Source organism: Cavia porcellus, unplaced genomic scaffold, assembly GCF_034190915.1.
Source record: "Cavia porcellus strain 051 isolate PalLab524CR breed Dunkin Hartley unplaced genomic scaffold, mCavPor4.1 scaffold_13, whole genome shotgun sequence".
Classification (NCBI taxonomy): Eukaryota; Metazoa; Chordata; class Mammalia; order Rodentia; family Caviidae; genus Cavia; species Cavia porcellus.
The window spans coordinates 15525722-15544241 of NW_026947496.1; the positions used below are offsets into that span (position 1 = coordinate 15525722).

At 48.8% G+C, this 18520-nt stretch overlaps 1 protein-coding gene across 4 annotated transcripts in view; it reads left to right on the forward strand.

Annotated features, from left to right (window-relative positions):
- The window catches only part of Gcnt2 (glucosaminyl (N-acetyl) transferase 2 (I blood group)), a 76926-nt gene that overhangs the window by 24244 nt on the left and 34162 nt on the right, over positions 1-18520 (forward strand). Inside the window, exon 1 of one of the 4 annotated variants that reach the window (XR_010051134.1) lies at positions 13927-15161. The exons of 2 other annotated variants lie outside the window; for them this stretch is intronic. Coding sequence is in view for 1 of the 2 variants with exons in the window: in XM_063259865.1 (XP_063115935.1) it covers positions 14222-15161 (940 nt within the window). In the remaining variant the exon portion in view is untranslated. Of the gene's footprint in view, positions 1-13926; positions 15162-18520 lie in introns of those variants that run through there. One more of the 4 variants, XM_063259865.1, reaches the window with a different exon arrangement.

The window sequence follows — 18520 nt, forward strand, 5'->3', positions numbered from 1 at the left end:
ACTTAGGGAAGAGAGACACACTTATTTCCAGTCGAGCCTGGTTTTATTCATTACTCAGTTACTGCAACAGCTGCGTGCATTGAGAAGGTGAAACGGAGTGAATGCTAACCCTCAGGAAATCCAGGGAAGGTTTATAAAAGGACCCACAGGTGAGTTTCCTCTTTCTTCCTAATGGCTCATTTCCCCAGAAGAGCAGATGTTTCAGTTGGTGCTGAAATCCACGCTGTGCACGTGAGGGGTGAGGAGGAGCCGAGTGTGCTGTGAGCACCCAAACTCTGAGCTTCCCGGAATTCAACTCTGTGAGCTCTGTGAGCTCAAGGATAGACCCCTCCCACCCCTCCTCCTCCTCTCCTCTCTTCTCCCCTTCAGTCCCTTCTGGGCTTTCTGCCCCACCCCTCCTTCTCCTCCCCCTTCTCCCCTCCCCTTCCTTTCCCCCTCCCCCTCTCATCCCTGCTGATTTCCCTGGAATGAAGCTGGTGCCTCAGGCTCCCAGGCCCAAACTGGATCTCAGTCCTGACTTTTCTATCGCACAGCCCTGTGACTTGGTGTCCACAAAGCTTGGTCTGGACGAGGGTGTGGAGCACTCTGGGAAAAGTTCAGCCTTGAAGTCAGGCTGCAGGAATTTGCATCCTGACTCTGCCCTTGATGAACTGGGTGACTGACATGTGTGACCCAGTTTCTCCATCTGTAAAATGAGAAAAAAAAAATGATCATAGGCAAACATACTGCTAAGTTTCTGTTAGTTCAGCAAACAGAATAGTTTGTGCTGTGGTTGTTTGATTGTTCATTTTTTACACCTTGATTTTGCAACTTGAACAACTACTTGTAAGTTAACGATATGTAATTTATCAACTAGTAGGGGCTGGGGTTTAGCTCAGCACCATAAGCACCTGCCATGCAAGCAGGCGGTCATGAGTTCAATCCCCGGTACCAATAAAAAAATGAAAAAGACAAAAAAAAAAAAAGAATAATTTATCAACTAGTGATTTCTTACTGTTATTTTTTGAAATTCTGTATTATTTCTACCTTTTTTTGTGGGGCTCGAATGAGTTAGAGTAATGCTCAGGGCATACTTTGAGTGTTAGGATGCAGCCATCAGTAACAGTAGCATTATGTGCCAGGTGTGATGCCACACATCTGTAATCCCAGCACTTGGGAGGCCGAGGCAGGAGGATCGCCATGAGTTTGAGAGTTTGAGGCCAGCCTGGGCTACATAGAGAATTCAAGGCCAGACTGAATGACATAGCAAGACTGTTTTAAAAAAACAAAACAAACAAAACAACAACAACAACAACAATTTAAAAATTTGTAGGCACTCACCATATTTTTCAGTTAGACTTTTTGGAAGTGCTTAACGTAGTACCAGGTATAACCCTGCCTCTTACCACTGGTCACAGCTATATTTCTGGTGCTATCCTCCATCTCTCTTCTCTGATGGTAGTCTAATTTCTTCCAACTGGGTTCCCTGACTCCATTCCTGCCTTTTTGTGTTTTCTTTCTTTTCTTTTCTTTTTCTTTCTTTCTTTTTTTTTTTTTTTTTTTTTTTTTTGAGGAGGTTTCGAAACATGGTCTTGCTACATACTTCAGGCCAGCCTTGAACACTTGGCAAATCCTCCTGCCTCAGCCTCCCAACTACTGGGATTACAGGCATGCACACCCACACCCAGCAAGCGACCTGGTCTGCTTAATCCGTCCTCTCCACCCCTCTTGTACTTTTAGGATCTGGTTTACAGTCACTCTCTTCCTACCATACTATGCCATTATCAGCCTGCGGAGCTGGGGTGCGTGTTCCTAGCAACCTTCTAGACAGAGCTTCTGGGGCCACAGCCTCACGTGGTCAGATTTATCTCCCTTAAACACACAAGCTTTAGCCTGGCTTCCTTCCCACTCCATGCATCTGGGGCCCCAAGAGCCCGGCACTCTGCCGATCCCCGTGCTGGGCCCTGGGTCCTGAGTTTCACTGCCCTTAAGGCTTGGTGACACCTCAGAGCCTGTCCACCTTCTTTAGCTGGTGCTTACTAAGAGAAGCAGCCACTGGAGCAAGAGGAATGCTGGGAGGCTTGGAGACTGCGTGACATCTCCACATGTCACATTCCCAAGGGGCTTTTCCCAGGGGGATGCTGGCTACATTTTCCCATCAGACGCCAAGCCTCCATGTAGCATGCATAAACTACTCCAAACATGCCCCAGATTTGCTGAACAGCTGAGATTGCCAAACCCAGGCACAAAGTTCTACCTTCCTGCTTCAAACCCGTCCATGGTGCAAAGTGTAGGGGAAAAAATCACTTTTCTCCCAGCTAAGGGGCGAAGCTGTCTAACAGCTGTTTTCCTTGTAAAAGGCAGATGAGGTCAGAACACTAGGAAGGGATGATGATCAGAGGCTGAAGCTGGCGGACTCTGAATTATGAATTAATTTGTCATAGAGACTTTGAGCTACGACTTCAAGATGACGAAAAGGCCCTCCTGCCGCCAAGTAGGCTGAAGTTCACTGCTTTGCAAATCCCGCTTCGGGAATCCTGTGTTGAAATGGGTGACTCTGCCCTTGTGTTCTTAGTTCCCGGTGCTTAGACGTGAGACCTGCGCACAGCGGAGCTTTAGGACACACAGAGGCGGGAAATGCAGGTCCTCTAGGCACCCTCCTCCTCCGCCCGTCTCAGCTCAGAGTCATCCCTGAGCGGATGCATCCTGAGCCCTTGCCAGGCTCTCGGGTCCTCGCCCACGTCCCCTCTGCCTTTGGAAGTCTCCCTACTCCTGTCTGGACCTGTTGCCTGTCCCCCGCCTCCTGCTTCCTCCCCACAGCCCGCTTCTCAGTCACCAGGCCGCTCTTCCTGCTGGCTTCAGGGTGGCAGCCCCAGCCCTCATCAGAATCTCTGGCCTGGGTTCAGCATCTCCTGAGAACCTTCCCATCCTCAGTACCACGGTCCTCAGCTCCAGATCACCGGACCCGTCTATGCCTCCATCCAATGGCTTTTTCAGACCCAAATCTCCATTCTCAAAGCATTCCTACACAGGGAGCGTGGGGGTGCACATCTCACTCTCAGTGCTCTGGGAGGCTGAGTCAGGAAGATAACAAGTGTGAGCCCAGCCTGGGAAACTTAGTGAGAGACCTGGGGATGGAGCCGAGGGTGAAGGTCCTGGGTTCGATCCCCAGGACCGCCGAAAGAGAAAACCAAAACACAAAGCAACAAATCTAACACTGGTCATATTCTTCGCCTTGAGGCATAGTTCTAAGAAGAGCATTCCCAATCCAAACCTTTCCGTGGATAGCAATGACTTAGTGACTCATTTGGTGTAAACATCTCAACACCATGCATTGGCTCTGTGGGCTGTCATCTCCGGGTCACCTCCTGCTAGTCCCTGCTGTGGACCTGCCGGGAAGGGTCTGAAAACCCACTGTGCCTTGATGCCTGCTGGGGTCCTCTCTTCCAGCACCCTCTTTTGGTCCAGCATCCTCCGTTATTTCCACTTAAGCCATATAGGCACTGCTCGGTTATCACGATCAATTATCATCTTGCAAACTTTTCCTGACCTCCTCGGTTTTACACCTTTGTCACACTTAGTTGTAACTCACTATTGCTCACTAGTCTTCGCATTACAACCACAATGTGAATGTCACATTTCCTGGGCTGACTATGATCTCGTTGGGGTCTTTTTCATGGACAGCCTCACAGGTGAGGAGGACCCGGTGGGCTGACAGCAAATATTCATTGAATCAAGTGGAAATAATTTTGAATATGTTGGTGCCCCCTTGACACTGCTGCCCGGTGGATTGCAAATCACCACCACCATTGCCCCCCACACACACACACACAGGGACATGCATGCACACACACACAACCTAGATTATTTTGCCAGCTCCTGAGCATCCTCTTCAGACAGCTTCTCCCAGCTGTGTTCAGTCTTTCCTGGACGTTCCTGGAGCTCCCTGGCCCTGGGTGACAGCAATAGATCTTCTCACCATCCAGTCTTTCCATCTTGGGAGTTTCTCTACGCCTGTGGGTGGCTACCCTCAACCTAGCGTGCTTGCATCCCAGATGCTTATCAACAGTGCCTTACTCTGCACCAAGGAAGTAAAGAAAGAACAGACCAACCACTGGGTGCTTGCTTTGAAGACCAGATCTGAGAGATTTTATAAGTCTGCCTTCCTGATGGAATTAACCCATCAAAGGATGGGTTATGAAGCAGCCTTGCTGTAAGAGTTCATGATTTTTGCCTCCTGAGTCTCGCAGTGGACAATTTTCAGCCTTAGACAGTTATAGCCAGCCTGTAATCGTAGCACTTTAGAGGCCAATGCAGGAGAACCATACCAAGTTGGGAAGACCTTGTCTCAAAAAAAAAAAAAAAAAAAAAAAAGAAAGAAAGAAAGAGAAGATTATAGCCAAAGCAAAAAAAAAGTCTTGCTTTCCTAATAAACTGTTGCTTCCTGGGGCTTCTCTATGCCCATTCTACACACAGCCTGTCTTTCTCCTCCCCTCTGACCTTCTTAAAGCATTTCCAGATGAAGCCATGAGACCCAGAGGTTTTCCCTAGACACAGTTGTCTCGATCCACCTTCAGTGTTAGGTTTCTGGAGGATGGGTGCACGGAGGTTGCACTTTAGCGCCTTTGTCCCAGAGCTCTGTTACTTCCATGATACTCATCTCCCATGATCGTTCTTACCCAGATCAGAAAGATCAGACTCTGCTGCTGGGGGGCGGAGGGGGGGGGGACAGAGTTCTTTCTGAGTAGGCCGGGGAACTTGAGTGGATTTGGCTCCGGGCCGAGGGTCAGCCAGTCTCTGTTTTTGGACATTTCCTGTTTCATCTGCTCTGCATCCTTCTCCCTCTGCAACCCAATCAAAGACTCAGCTCCTTCTAGCTCTTGGGACTTTACAGAAGGGCACTCTGGTCCCACATGGAAACTGCCTTCCCCACAGCCCCACAGGCCTCACTGGCTGAGGGGTGATCTTTGGGGCAGCCTGGTCGCTCTGCTCCCAGGACACTGGTCAGCCTGCACCCTTCCTGACCTCCCTAATGTATCTCCTGTCTGTTAGGCGCCCCCTTTCCAGCTTCCCTGGCAGCTACTCTAACCCAAGCCTCCTGAATCCAAGTGCCCTATAGAAACAGCCTTCTCTTTATCCCGAATGAGGAATCATCATAGCCTTTAAACTTCAAAGGGGCCACAGAGAGAATCCTACCATTGTACTGATTTGGAAACTGCGATCCAAAGCGATCAAAGGTGGATTGTCCTGCTCCAGGAAATGAATTTCTAGCCCAACAACTTATTTATTATAAATGTTAACATAAGCATCCCCAGTCACAAAATCCAGTATTTTAAGTCACATGTTGTGTGAGGAAGGGGATTTGAGAGACTCAACAGCACAACAATTCTCACCGCGTTGGCTCCTCCTGTTATGATTTAGGTTGTTACTAAAAGCTCCCAGAGTCCGTGGGGAACACCTCCCTACTTGGTATGACTTCATACACTTTTCGTGGTCTGCTGTGATGCCATCACATCTCACGTGACACCCCATGCCTCGATGAGGGGTCACGTTGATTTTTCACACACTGGAGAGTTAGTGATGGTTTGCATACATCTTGTTACCACATCCATGGTTGGAATATTTCTTCCCCTTTCCCACTGATCAATTACCGAGCAGTGTATAATCGGTGATGCCTCTCAGCAAAGATTCTCAGTCTGGGTGTTGACAGGACTGACAGTATCTAGGGCAAACAATTCTCCTGTTTTTCCCAGACCTTCCCCAGCAGTTTTAGTCCGAATCAGTGCTCTAAGAACCCCTCAGTCCTGAGCAGGGCAGGGTACTCAGTCAGCTTCACCATCTGCACCCCCATTCAGGTACGAGTGAAAAATGAGTCCCCCGAGTATTTCCATTTTAAGAAGCGTCCCCTATCAGTCAGCTGGGAAAGATGCTCTTGGAAACCACTCCGATTAGACAGACAGCTGCCTTGGGAAAGCCACATCCTACCAGGCTGGCCAGGCCGACTCAAGCAGGCCAGCTGGGCCCAGGCTGTGCACACACATTCCCCAGGTGTTTGCTGATGGGGTGGAGAATTTAAGGATGGCCTCTGAAAGGGGGATGGGTAGCCGGCCTGGTGGTGCACACCTGTAATCTCAGCATGTGGGAGGCTGAGGCAGGAGGATCGCTGTGAGTTTGAGTCCAGCCTGGGCTACAAAGTGAAGTCAAGACCAGCCTGAACTGCATAGTGAGACCCTGCCTCAAAAAGGACAAACAAAACAAAAAAGAAAGGAGGGTGGGTAAAGAATAAATTTGATCTAAAGCCACTTTAAGGTGTGGAGAATCAAATGCAAACTGCATCTTCCATGAAATATAAACACAGGGCACACCTTGTAGACAAATATGTTCCAGCTTTTATTTCTAGGGAAGCCAAAGATACATCTGCTTTTTTTGGGAAATTTATTCGAGCACTCTGCTCCAGCAGTCTAAAGTCAAGCAAACTAGAGGCCCTCTGGGAAAGAAGCTGATTAAAGAATGCATTAGATAAACTGAAAACAAGTCAAGGATTAAGTAGGGCTATTAAAATTAGAAACTGAAGGAAATCGCCACCCTTTTTTATTTTTCTTTTTTTCTTACTTGATTCTGGGAGCTGAACCCAGGGCTTTCACACCGAGCTACATTCCCAGCCCTTTCTTTTTCGTAACCAAGTCTGACAAGATTGCTAAATTGCCCAGGCTGGGCTCAAACCTGTGACCCTCCTGCCTTAACCTCTGAGAGTATTAGGGGGAAAGGCATGGGTTACCATACCCAAGTCTGATCTCTATCTTAGGACTGTTATGTTTCCATTTATTTGAAAATATTCACAAGCACACGACATAGAATCCCCAAGATACAGATCTCTGGCAGCAGGTGCATTGTAAATACTGTCCCAGGCGCTGGGAGTATATCTCAGAGGCAAAGAGAGAGGCTCTGGATTCATTCCCAGCCCAGCTACCACCGCCACAACAAAAGAACGAGCTGGTGGCATTTGGAGGTAGTTAGTGTGAGCAGAAGACCTGGAAGAATACCCAGATGGGGACACCTCACATATTTTCTGCGGGAGTTTGCAGCCCTCTTTGTCAGAGAACACATTTTCAAGTAGACAGAAGTGGCTTTGAAAGACAGTTGCCTATTCTCTTAAAATACTGAGCAGAGCAAAGCACACATAAACGTTTTGGATCATGTTTTTTGTTTTTGTTGTCGAGAAGGAATGAAGAAAGCGGGGTAGAATGATCCAGAAGCAGATACAGAAGGCTTTGTGCACACATATGGGGACCCTTTGTACTGCTCATTTGAGAGACTATGTCACTGAGAAAGCCGCACATAAATGGCATAGCTGGGTTTAAACCCCTGTGGCTGAGTCCAGGAGGTCTCAACCCCGGCTGTGTAGCTGTTGCCCTCCATAGCACTCTGTGGGGAGCTCCAGCAGGTGCCTGTTGGAAGCAGGCAGGTCACACGCGTCCTATAGCACAGGCACAATGGGACAGAGGTGGGAATGCATGACGCTATCCAGAGCAGGGAGTGAGAATCATGCTGCTCATGCTGGGAGCTCTGGGGAGCAGAATGACCCCCATATGCACAGCTGCTGGGAATCACCAAGTCTACCTAGGAGTGTGTCCAGGGTGCTGAGGGTGTGAGCTGAGTTTACCAACACGGAAGGGTGGGGGAGAAAAAGGAAGAGCGATTTTAAGATTTGTGCGATATCAGTGCAATGCATTGGTCTAAGCTTTTGTCACATCTTGCCTCTTTCTCTCCTGCTTCTCCTTTGTGATGGAATTGAACCCAAGGCCTTGCACATGCTAAGCAAGTGCTCTACCACAGAGTCACACCCCAGTGCCACATTGGCCTCCTTGAATCCCCAAATAGCCGTGTGAGGTCAGTGTTCTTTTCTTTTCTTTTTTCTTTTTTTTTTTTTTTTTTTTGTCTTTTTCCTTTTTATTGGACCAGGAATTGAACTCACGACTGCCTGCTTGCAAGGCAGGCGCTTATGCCGCTGAGCTAAATCCCCAGCCCTTAGGTCAGTGTTCTTAACACCTCCATTTTACAGAACAAGACAGGGAACCGAGATACACAGAGTGTTTTGCTGCCTCCATGTCACTGGCATCCAACCCTACCCTGGCACGGCTGGGCCCTGCCTAGAGAGGCTGGTCCACTCCTGAGACCCTTGTCACCTCCAGCCCAGCCAGGGGTCAAGAGGCACCAGGACAGGTCTGTGCAGGCACTTTCCCACTCATACAAGGTGCTATGAGGTAGCTTCTGTTACCTCCACATCCCAGAAAAGGAAACTGAGGCAGAGAGTGCCAGTTCCTCATCCAAGCTCTTTACAAATCCACCACTTGGCCTTGCAACCCAGACATGGGCCTTGAATGGGCGACCTTACTGTTTTTCTGGAGGGGGCTTGTACTTCCTTAGCAATGATGCAGGCTTGAGCAAGGATTGCAACAACTCTGAGGTTGCAAAATTTAACCCTGCAATTCAGATCTGGAGCAGAGATGGGTTAACATTAGCCTGTGGGTGCACTGCCCTCGAGCCAAGTGGTTGAAAACAAAATCAAAATCATGCATGAAGAGCTTCACAACTCAGAGCCCCTAAGAGAAGTTATGTGAAAACACAGCCTCCTGTTGCTATGGCCACATCTGTAGTTGTGACAGAGACTGAATAAATGGACCACAGCCCGATACTTGCGACCTGGCCCTTTCCAGAACAAGTGATGACACCTGACATACAAGCATGTGATAAATATATTTGCCTCACTTTTTTGTATTTTGTCTATTTGTTTTGTGTTTTGTCTTTTTGAGACAGGGTTTCACTACATGGTACAGGCTGGCCTTGAACTGACTTTGTAACCCAGGCAGGCCTTGAATTTACAGGACTCCTCCTGTCTCAGCCACCTGCGTGCTGGGATTATAAGCATGCACCACTATGCCTGGTTTTGTCTCGAATTTTTGAGAAGGAAGTTATGTCACAATTGAGAACTTTGTAGGTAACTAAAGCCTACCCTTTTGGGGACAAAACGATTAATTTTAAAAGTGAGGGATCCTGGAGTGCAGCTCAGTACAAAAGTGCTTGCTCAGCAGGTTGGGTTCAATCTCTAGCACTACAGAGAACAAAAAAAAGGAATGAATATATTTTTAGAAATGCCTTTTAAAATAAAATTTGGAGTCGGGTATAACAACACATACCTGTAAATACCAGCCCTCGGTAGGCTGAGGCGGGAGGACCACTGGCAATTTGAGGCCAGCCTGGGTTACATAGTGAGCCCAGACTACATATCAAGACCCTGTGTCAAAAACTAAAACAAAAAAGCAAAAAGCAAAAACAAACCTAATGGAATAAACAATAGAATGCAATATGCAGAATAGCTATTAATACATTTCTACTTATTTCTATCTCACATTTTGTACTCTGCTTATTATTGTTGTAATTTATTTATTTTTTTGAGATAAGGTCTCACTATGTAGTTCGAGCTGGGCTTGAACTCACTGTGTAGCTCAGACTGACCTTGAACTCACGGCCCTCCTGCATCAGCCTCCAAGCACTGGGATTACAGGCATGCACCACCATGCTGGGCGGCACTTTGTTTATTTTCAAAGAAAGTCTAGCAACGACTTTCGTAGTTTTCAAGTCCTTTTGTGGACAACTTTAGTGATCTTATAACAGCTAGAGGTACTGATCTGTGAAGTACTGAGGTGGGCTGGGAACTGTATCCACGCTGGTTCTCCTGTGCTTGTGCCTCTTTCACGCCCTACAGCTGCATTTTGGGCTGAACTATTGTTTTCTGAGGCCGTCTCCTGTTGCTGACCGTGGAGGCCATTGTCTTGCAGTTCTGTGAGCCTCTTCTAATGTGTGAGTTCTCATCTGTGTGGCTCAAGAACTTTTTGTTCCAGTGAGAGAGACAATGGGCTATGCCTGGAGGGATAGCAAGATTGTGTCTGATGCTTACACCAAAAACTGGCACTGTGGGGGCCAAAGCTGTCCTCATGAATGTGCCCATGTGCTCGTGATTTAAAAATCTGTTCATTGGTCAATAACATACTAAAGGCTTAGGAGTTATTGCTGGAGTGGGGAGGAAGCTGCTTGTTTGGGAGAGTGTGGGCAGGCTCTCTGGGCTCCCAGCTGGCCTCTCAGTTCACCCCTCTGCAGTCCAGGTCTGTAAGTCATAGTTCTGTACCTGCTTCACCAGCCTTGTGCTCGCTCACGCTCTCTCCCTCTCCCCCTTTATCTCTCTCTCTCTCTCTTCTTCTCCTCTCTCTCTCTCACTTTTCCTCACCTGCCAGCGCTGTGGAAGAGCAAATCCAGCCAACAACGGGCCAGTTGGTTGCTAGGAGACTTTTTTGTTTACATTGCTAGACTGACACACAGCCAAAGCCTTCCCTGAAGAGCAGGATGGTGACCTTGCTAGAGTCAGAGAGGATTCAGCCTAGAGCAAGGCTGTTTTGAGCTTCCACTGATGAGACAGAATGCGCACTGTCTTTCTGTGCCTGGTTCCTGCATTGTTTGGCATGGTAGGGAGACCACAGTCTGAACCAGTTAACTGTGTGATTCAAAATAACCAGGTCAGAAGAATTGGAGCGTTCCTACAAGCACGTAGAAATGGTAGTAATTGCTCTAAATGATCATTGCATATTATATATATATGTATTGAATGACAATACTGAACCCCATAAATACATACAACTATTATATATCAATTAGAAATAAATAAGCATTGCCTTGATTCAGTAGCCAGTAATTGTTGAGCATGGTGGTAAATGCCTGTAATCCTAGCATTTGGGAGGCTGAGGCAAGGAAGATGGCAGTGAGCCCAATCCAGCCTGGACTACATGATGAAACCTGTGTCAAAAAAAAAAAAAAAAAAAAAACCAAATGAAAAACCTTACTTGCCTCCAAAGCCAGTAATTATGCCAAGAGTTCCAATCCTGTACCTTGGCCTTCAATAAAACTCATGTAATATCTTCTGATTCTTCTTTAGCACAGTAGGGTGAGAACTGGGTTAAGCAACTTGTATAGTATTTCTAAATGACTAGAAGAGCATGAAGCTCCCATGGTTGGAGAGCTGGAGACACTGGTTACCCTGATTAGATTAGTACACACTGCATCACATGTACCGATTATCACAATGTATCCTACAAAGATGTACCAAAAAAAGGGTATGCAAGATGGATGGGAACTGAGAACCCCTGCCCAGCCCAGAAGGCTTCCCAGAAAGCCCGGCTCTTTGTTTTAAGGTTTGGGCTCTGGCTGATCACATGCTCTGAGCGTAGTCCTTGCCCTGTTGCAAGGACTTGTTCTGGTTCATTACCAGAAAGGTCATCCTGGGGTGTAGAGAGGCGGGCTAGAAAATGTCCACTGGACGCCAGTTTTCAATATGTTGAGACGACTAGAGTGAACAGAGCAGAAGAATGTGCTGGTTGGAAGTCAGTAGCTTAGTCCACCTAATTATTTGGTGGAAGAAAATGCTTGTTTGGTTACCACAGAGACTGGTGAAACAAACCTGCCGGCAGCATTTCTAATCTCAGTCTGCTCATCTAGACCACAGCTCACAAGCCAGGACACACAGGGATTGCTGTTCATTGGAGCTTTGTTCCAAAACTGCTGTTTTGAACTGTAAATTATATTGTAATTGTTCCATGTCCTCTGGTTTCACAAATCATGATGAATGATTTCTTGGAATTTGCTTTACATTTTGCCATGCACCGGAGCTCCCTCTTGTAGGACTGGGGTTTGGGGCCAAGAGACAAGGGAAACAGAAACCAAGGCCTCAGTCTGCAAGGAAACCCTCTCTTGCTCCTTCTGACTCTTCTGTTCTCTGAAGTCCTGCCACGCTTGTATTTTGCAGGAAAAAAAATGTGGCTTAGAAGGAAAGGAAGACATTAAAATGGTTTATTCATTTGTTGTCTTCATATGCCCATATTGATCGTGTGTGTGTGTGTGTGTGTGTGTGTGTCTGAGACAGGGTCTCACTGTAGCCCACGCTGGCCTGGAACTCACAGCAATCCTTCAATCTCGGCCTCTGGAGTTTTAGAATTACAGGTGTGTGCCACCAAGCCCAGCTGTATGGGTGTTTTTATAAATTTTTTTCTGGGCCATACTGGATAGGGTAGGGGTGAGGGGACAGAGAAGGAAAAGAGAGGTCCTTAACCTCTGAGAATAAATCAATCCATCTAAAAGCCTTGAGATAAATGTGCTTTTCTATTACCCAGAACAGAAATCAAAATATCATTAGCAGAGTCAGAAGTGTTGGATGATTTCCAAAAGAGTGGCATCAGTAATAATCACAGCCAGTGCTTACTGAACTCATACGAGGTGCATGGATGCCTGCTAAAACCATGAGCAAGAGTTGTTTTATTTAATCTTCCGAAGGGCTCCGTGCAACAGGAGCCACTGTTACCGGTTCACAGGCAGAGCGCTTGGCACTTAGAGAGGTTGAGCAACTTTATCCTGGTCACCAAGTAGGCTGGGGCTCCGGCACTGTAACCAGGCAGCTGTAGAATGAAGGCTCAGGTTTCAACTAAGCTGAATGATTTTCTGGCAGAGTATTTTTATTGGCCTCAGTTTCCTCATCTCTCCAACAAAGGGATTGTGTTTGGTGATTGCTAACATCCCTGCCAACTCTGGCAACTCCACAAATCAATGTCTGTAACTTGCAGTCCCTGGCGCCCTTCATTAGTTTTACAATGAGTTGTGGAAAGTTAGGGGCAGCACTGGGCTGGCAGGGAACAGACAGGGAGATTGCTTCATTATGCACTCAGTGTTTTGTAACTGGAGCAGCTGGTTCAATCGTCACAGGAAGCCCAGGCAGCAGGCTAACTGGCTGACTTTGGTAGTGAGATGGGGAAAGGCCTGCCTGGAGCGCACCTCTTGGGCTGTCATAGTCAAGCTTTTTGCTGAACCAGCTGCTCTCCCCCCTGCACACATCCTGAGGGCCAGATTGATGACTGTCACACTCCACATGGGATGCAGATCAGCTTGCAACACCAGCGCAGGTGAACACCCGGAAGCCCTTGCAGGGTGGCTTGACCTGCTCTTCCTGGTTCCCCTGAAGAATTCTGACTGATATTTCCAGGAATTCTGCAGCAGCCCTAAAGCATCTGTGCTTTCCTTTGACAATACAGGAAGGGGGCAAAGTCGGTGGAGATCAAGACTCTTTGGAGGGGTATGAACTAACCTAGAATCCGGTGGTTTGTGCAGAGACCCAGTAGCTAGTTCCCCACGCTGTTGACAATACTGCTCAACAGCTCAAGGCATCTGAAGCGCTGGTGAAATGGGAACCAACTTGTGCTGTCTTGGGAATGAGGGCTATCGCATTTCTCTCCAGGGAGCAGACTAAAGTGTGTTTACTTTGTCATATGACATCAATGTGACCCTTTAAGGTGATAAGTCACCTCCCATATCCCCCCTGGCATCATTCCTAAGTCCCTCTTCCCATATATAAAGATCCTATAGCACACCTCAGAATTTACTGTAGCCTGGCAAGCTTGAGTGCGATCCCCAGTACAAAAACAAAAGAAAACAAAACAAAAAAAAACACACAAATAAGAATTTACTTTGATCTCTCCGTCAAAGATTTTTCCTGTTCTCCCCCTCACACACCCCTTTTTTGTGCCTATCAATCTACGTGGAGATGTTGCAAGGGCATCTGTGGTTATCTGGTGTACGCCCATAGTCAGAGATAACACCGAAATGAAAAGAGGCAGCAGAGAAGCCAGGAGAGAGAGAAATCCCGAGAAGCACATGACCGAATGTTGTGGTTTCCCAGGGCTGCTAATAGGTTGTGAGACTGGCCAGAAAAGATAGAGCCACTTACGTTAGCAGACCCGGGTGGGGGCTGGGGGTGATGGCGGGGCAGAGTAGGGAAAGATAAGGGAGGTGGGCGGGGGCGAGTCCTGGAAACCGGCAAGCGGGAAGAAGGACGCTGTATTTGTGTAAGAGCAAGGCCTGCCAGGGTATGCAAACGAAGGGGCGGGGCGCTTGTGGAGGGGCGGGGCCTCGGCCAGGCAGCAGCCTCGCCGCTCCCGCCAAACCCGAAGGATGGACGCGGAGCGCGCCGGGCGGGAGCCGCCGCCGCAGCGCTGAGGGACGCGCCCGGGGGAGCCGCCGGGCCCTCGGCAGGGGCCGTCGCGGTTCGCGGCGGGCGCAGGGGAGTCGGGTCTGGCCCTGACACTGGCGGCGCCGTCCGTTCTCCGTCTCTGCGGAGAGCGGAGCCTTTCCCGGGAAGGGCTGGAGAATGAACTTCTGGAAGAACACCTTCCTCGCCTTGGCGGCGCTCAGCGCGGTGGCCGTCGTGCTGCTGTACCGGGGCCGCGTGGGCCTGCCCAAACCCTGGCTCCCCCAGAGGCCGAACGGCAGCGAGGGGACCGCGGCCTCGGGCTTGGACGCCTGCGCCTGGGCGGCGGCGGGGGCGCGGCCGGGCTTCGTGTGGGGCGGCTCGGGCCGGGGGGCGCGGACGCTGCCCTGCCGCGACTACCTGCCGCGGGCGCACTACATCACCCGGCCGCTGTCGGTGGAGGAGGCCGCCTTCCCCCTGGCCTACGTCATGGTGCTGCACAAGGACTTCGACACCTTCGAGCGGCTCTTCCGCGCCGTCTACATGCCGCACAATGTCTACTGCGTGCACGTGGACGCCAAGGCCGACCCCGAGTTCCACAGCGCAGTGCAGCTCTTGCTGAGCTGCTTCCCCAACGCCTTCCTGGCCTCCAGGATGGTGCCGGTGGTCTATGGTGGGATTTCCAGGCTCCAGGCTGACCTGAACTGCCTGAGGGACCTGGAGGCCTCCGAGGTGCCCTGGAAGTACGTCATCAACACCTGCGGGCAGGATTTCCCACTGAAGACCAACAAGGAGATCGTCCAGCACCTGAAGGGATTCAAAGGGAAGAACATCACCCCCGGGGTGCTGCCCCCAGCGCACGCGGTGGGGAGGACCAAGTTTGTGCACCGGGAGTACATAGCAAAAGGAACAGGCCGTTCCTTTGTACAACGCACTAAGATCCTGAAAACCTCACCTCCGCATCAGCTGACCATCTACTTTGGCACAGCCTATGTGGCCCTTACCAGGGAGTTTGTCAACTTTGTCTTGACTGACCAAAGGGCCATTGATCTGCTACAGTGGTCGAAAGACACATACAGTCCCGATGAACATTTTTGGGTAACCCTGAATAGGATTCCTGGTAGGTACCAATTTCCAATTTTTTTTTTTCTGGGGGTGGGGGGAGACAGAATCTTTCTGTACAGTTTAGGCTGGCCTTGAAGTCAGGGCAGTCCTCCTGACTCAGCCTCCGGACTGCTGGGATTATCACCAGGCCTGGCTTCCATTTCTTTTTATGGCTAGATTAAGTTTCCTAATACTTTATTCCCCAAGGAACTGACTCATTTGAAATTACTTGGAACAAAATTTAAAATACTTAGAACATGATGACTGTGGTCGCTTTTAGAGACAGTTTCAGGCCTGCTTCAGTGGTTTTGTAAAGCGTATGAGATCTAAGAAATCCCAACAGTCACTCCGGCCAGACTACTTTTCGTTGTGTGTCGCATAGTGGCTGACTCTTGGCTCTGCCTTCTGAATACTTTTCATGGTTCTTATCGACAGAGCTAGAATGTCATGAAGCAGACCTTTTTGGTAAGCGTCCTAAAGTACATGAGTTGAAATACTGCTGTTGGCTCCTGGAAGATGTCACACAGCTTTACAGAGGGACAGTCATTGCCCCGAATTCCTGGAGCTTAAAGAAGAATCTTAGACTCCTCCTTGATGTTCCCAAACTGTCCCTGTGGTTTAAATGTCTCGGTCTAAGATCTGAACTTTATTCACTTCTGATCAACAAACGCAGTCTAGAAGAGGAGATGACACCGAGTAGAAACTTAGAGAGGTTCAAGCTGGAGTGGAGGCAAAGAAAATTCTTAATTTTTAGGTCACAGATTTTTATGAGAAGTTCATTTGCAGCCTCGGGTTCTTACATGCTTTAAAGTGTTTGGCTGTGCGCGTGCATGAGTTTATCATGATTTGGAAAGGGATCCAAAGTATGCCAGGCAGCCGAAGGTGGAAGATAGCAACACACACCCTCCTGGATTCAGAGCTGGGCTTGTTTTCAAAATTCTGTTTCCCATGGCTGCTTGATCCTGGGGCGTCTTTTCCTGCGGACACCACTATACCTGTTTCAGTATCTCAGCAGCAGGGCTTTGGGTGTCAATGCTGTGTGACAGTGGCCCTCCGTTCACCGTGCTCCTGGGCACTCCTGGCTCTCCTGTGCAGGAGCCTTATCATTGGCACACTTTTGTGTGTAATTTGAAGCTACCTTCATATCTGAAAGTGGACTCAGGCAGCAAGACATATTTAGATTCTAGATAAGTCAGCATGCCTAAGAGCTGGAATCACGGAAGTCTATTTAGGGGCAAAAATAGACAGACACATTGGCCATTTAAGCTCAGAGATGCTAAATTATCAGGTCACAAAGACTTGTAGGAGGGGAAATGAACCAGCGTTTATCATAGTATAGTGAGCTTGGTTATTTACAAACAGCTACCTTAAACACATGTAAATATTCTGTCCCTAGCATCTGATGTGCCATATGTTGTGTTCTCCACTGTAATCCTGCTTTATGCATGGCCCACGTGAAGGTGGGAGGCTGAGGCTGAAGCTACCTGTCGTTCACCCAGGTCATCCAGGGTCGCTATGCTGGGGTCCGACCTTGGATCTGAGTGACCTGGAGCTTGAGCTCTTTCCCTTGCAGCAGGAAAGGAGGGAGTCTTTCTTCTTTCCTGTCTATCATAAGCATATTTCCCATGGGCTTCCCAAGGGAGTAAAGGGTGATTGGGCAAAATGGGGAGGGCTGTGGAAGGAAGGTCAGCAGGGACATGTGTGTGCGTGTGTGTATGCATGTGAATATGTGTGCTTGTGCCGTTGAAAGGCAGTGGGCACACGTGTGAGGCTTATAGGCCGCTGTGCTAACCGGAGTCACGGGTGTCTTCTGGATAGACAGCCACCACCCACCACAAGCTTCTGTGCAGGTGTCCTGTGTCCCCACCTGGAACCAGTTCAGCCTGGCTCTTGCTTCTCCCAGCCAGAGGACATGGGACCAGACCTTCAGTTTCTGGATCCGAGAGGCTGGAGGGGGAAGCAGCCAGGCTAAGAGGCTCAAACGCCTCGCTGCTGCCAGGCTCTGCCACTGTGTCGAGTGGGCCTAGCTCTGTCCTTGCCCCTGCCTTTTCTTCCAAGAGGCTTCAGGACCAAGGCACTGCTGGTCAAGGGAAAAAGCATCCCATTCCCCAAAGGAGTCTCTGTTCCTCCCTTGCCCTCCTCCTTCCTTTCCCCTCCTTCCGCTCCCATCTCCTCTCTCTCTTCTCCCCTCCACCCTCTTCCCTCCTCTTTTGGCACTTTGCTCTCCCTCTTGTCTCTGTCTCCTTCCCCTTCCCCTTCTCCTCCCTCCCTCCCTATTGGGGTGGAACCCCAGGCCTCACGCCTGCTATATAGATGCTCACCCCTGAGTTATCATCCTAAATTGGCTTTAAAAAATATTGGAGGGACCAGGTTGTGAGGTGGTGGTGAAGCACATGCTTAGCACACACGAAGCCCTGGGTTCCCTCCCTAGCATCCAAAGTAAAAACTAAATGAAACAGGAAGGCACTAACAAGGCTTAAAATTTTCAAAGTTTGCACTCCATCAGCTGTTGATGTTACTGTTTCCTTGTATATTCTTCCAGAGTTTTTTTTTCATTCGAGAACTACATCAGTAATTAAATATTATTTCAAATGAACACTGACATTAAACATTCATTTCAAATGAATTTTTTATAGCTGCACCACAAAAAATATTCAGGAAAACAATGCTTGTTTTAGGTGCCATACTGTCTATGAGAAGCAAATTTCTGCAAGATGTGTTCTCTGTTTAAATAGATGGCACGCAGACATGCAGAGAACTGTGTTTCATCCCAGAGCTCAGGCTGGTGTTGTTTGCAAGCATTTTGAGATGCAGAGCCAAAGCATTCTGGAAGACCCTGTTTCAGCAACTCTGTATGCAGTGACAGTGACAGTACAGAACGCCGAGAGAGGCTGCTAAGGGCACCTCCACCCTGCTTGAAGCTCTGTGGTGGCTTCTCATCATTTGAAGGGGCAGTGCAGTGCAGTGTGTTGTGACATCATGACCTCAGTGTCACCGTCTCTAGCCTGGTCCCTTGTTATTTGATGACTCACACTTGATAGTCTGACCACCACTTTACCCTCGGCATTTTGCCATTTGTACCTCTTTTTATTTGATGGTGTCAGTACTATCTTCCCATAAAGGGTACCCTTCCTACTATGGCTAATCCTTCTTCATCCTTCATGTCTGGCAGTCGGATGGCGCCTCCTCTGCAAGCCATCTCTGTCATCCCCTTCCCAGGTGCTTGGGGTCCAGCTCGGGTGCTCTGAGGCCCAGACAGCCATTTTAATTACCTCTAAGGAAGCTTCTCCTCTCCTGCCTCCTCAGGTTCTGAGCTCCTTAGGCTCGGGAATGTGCCTTGGGGCTCTGTGCTCCCCACACCCGCCATTTATCACC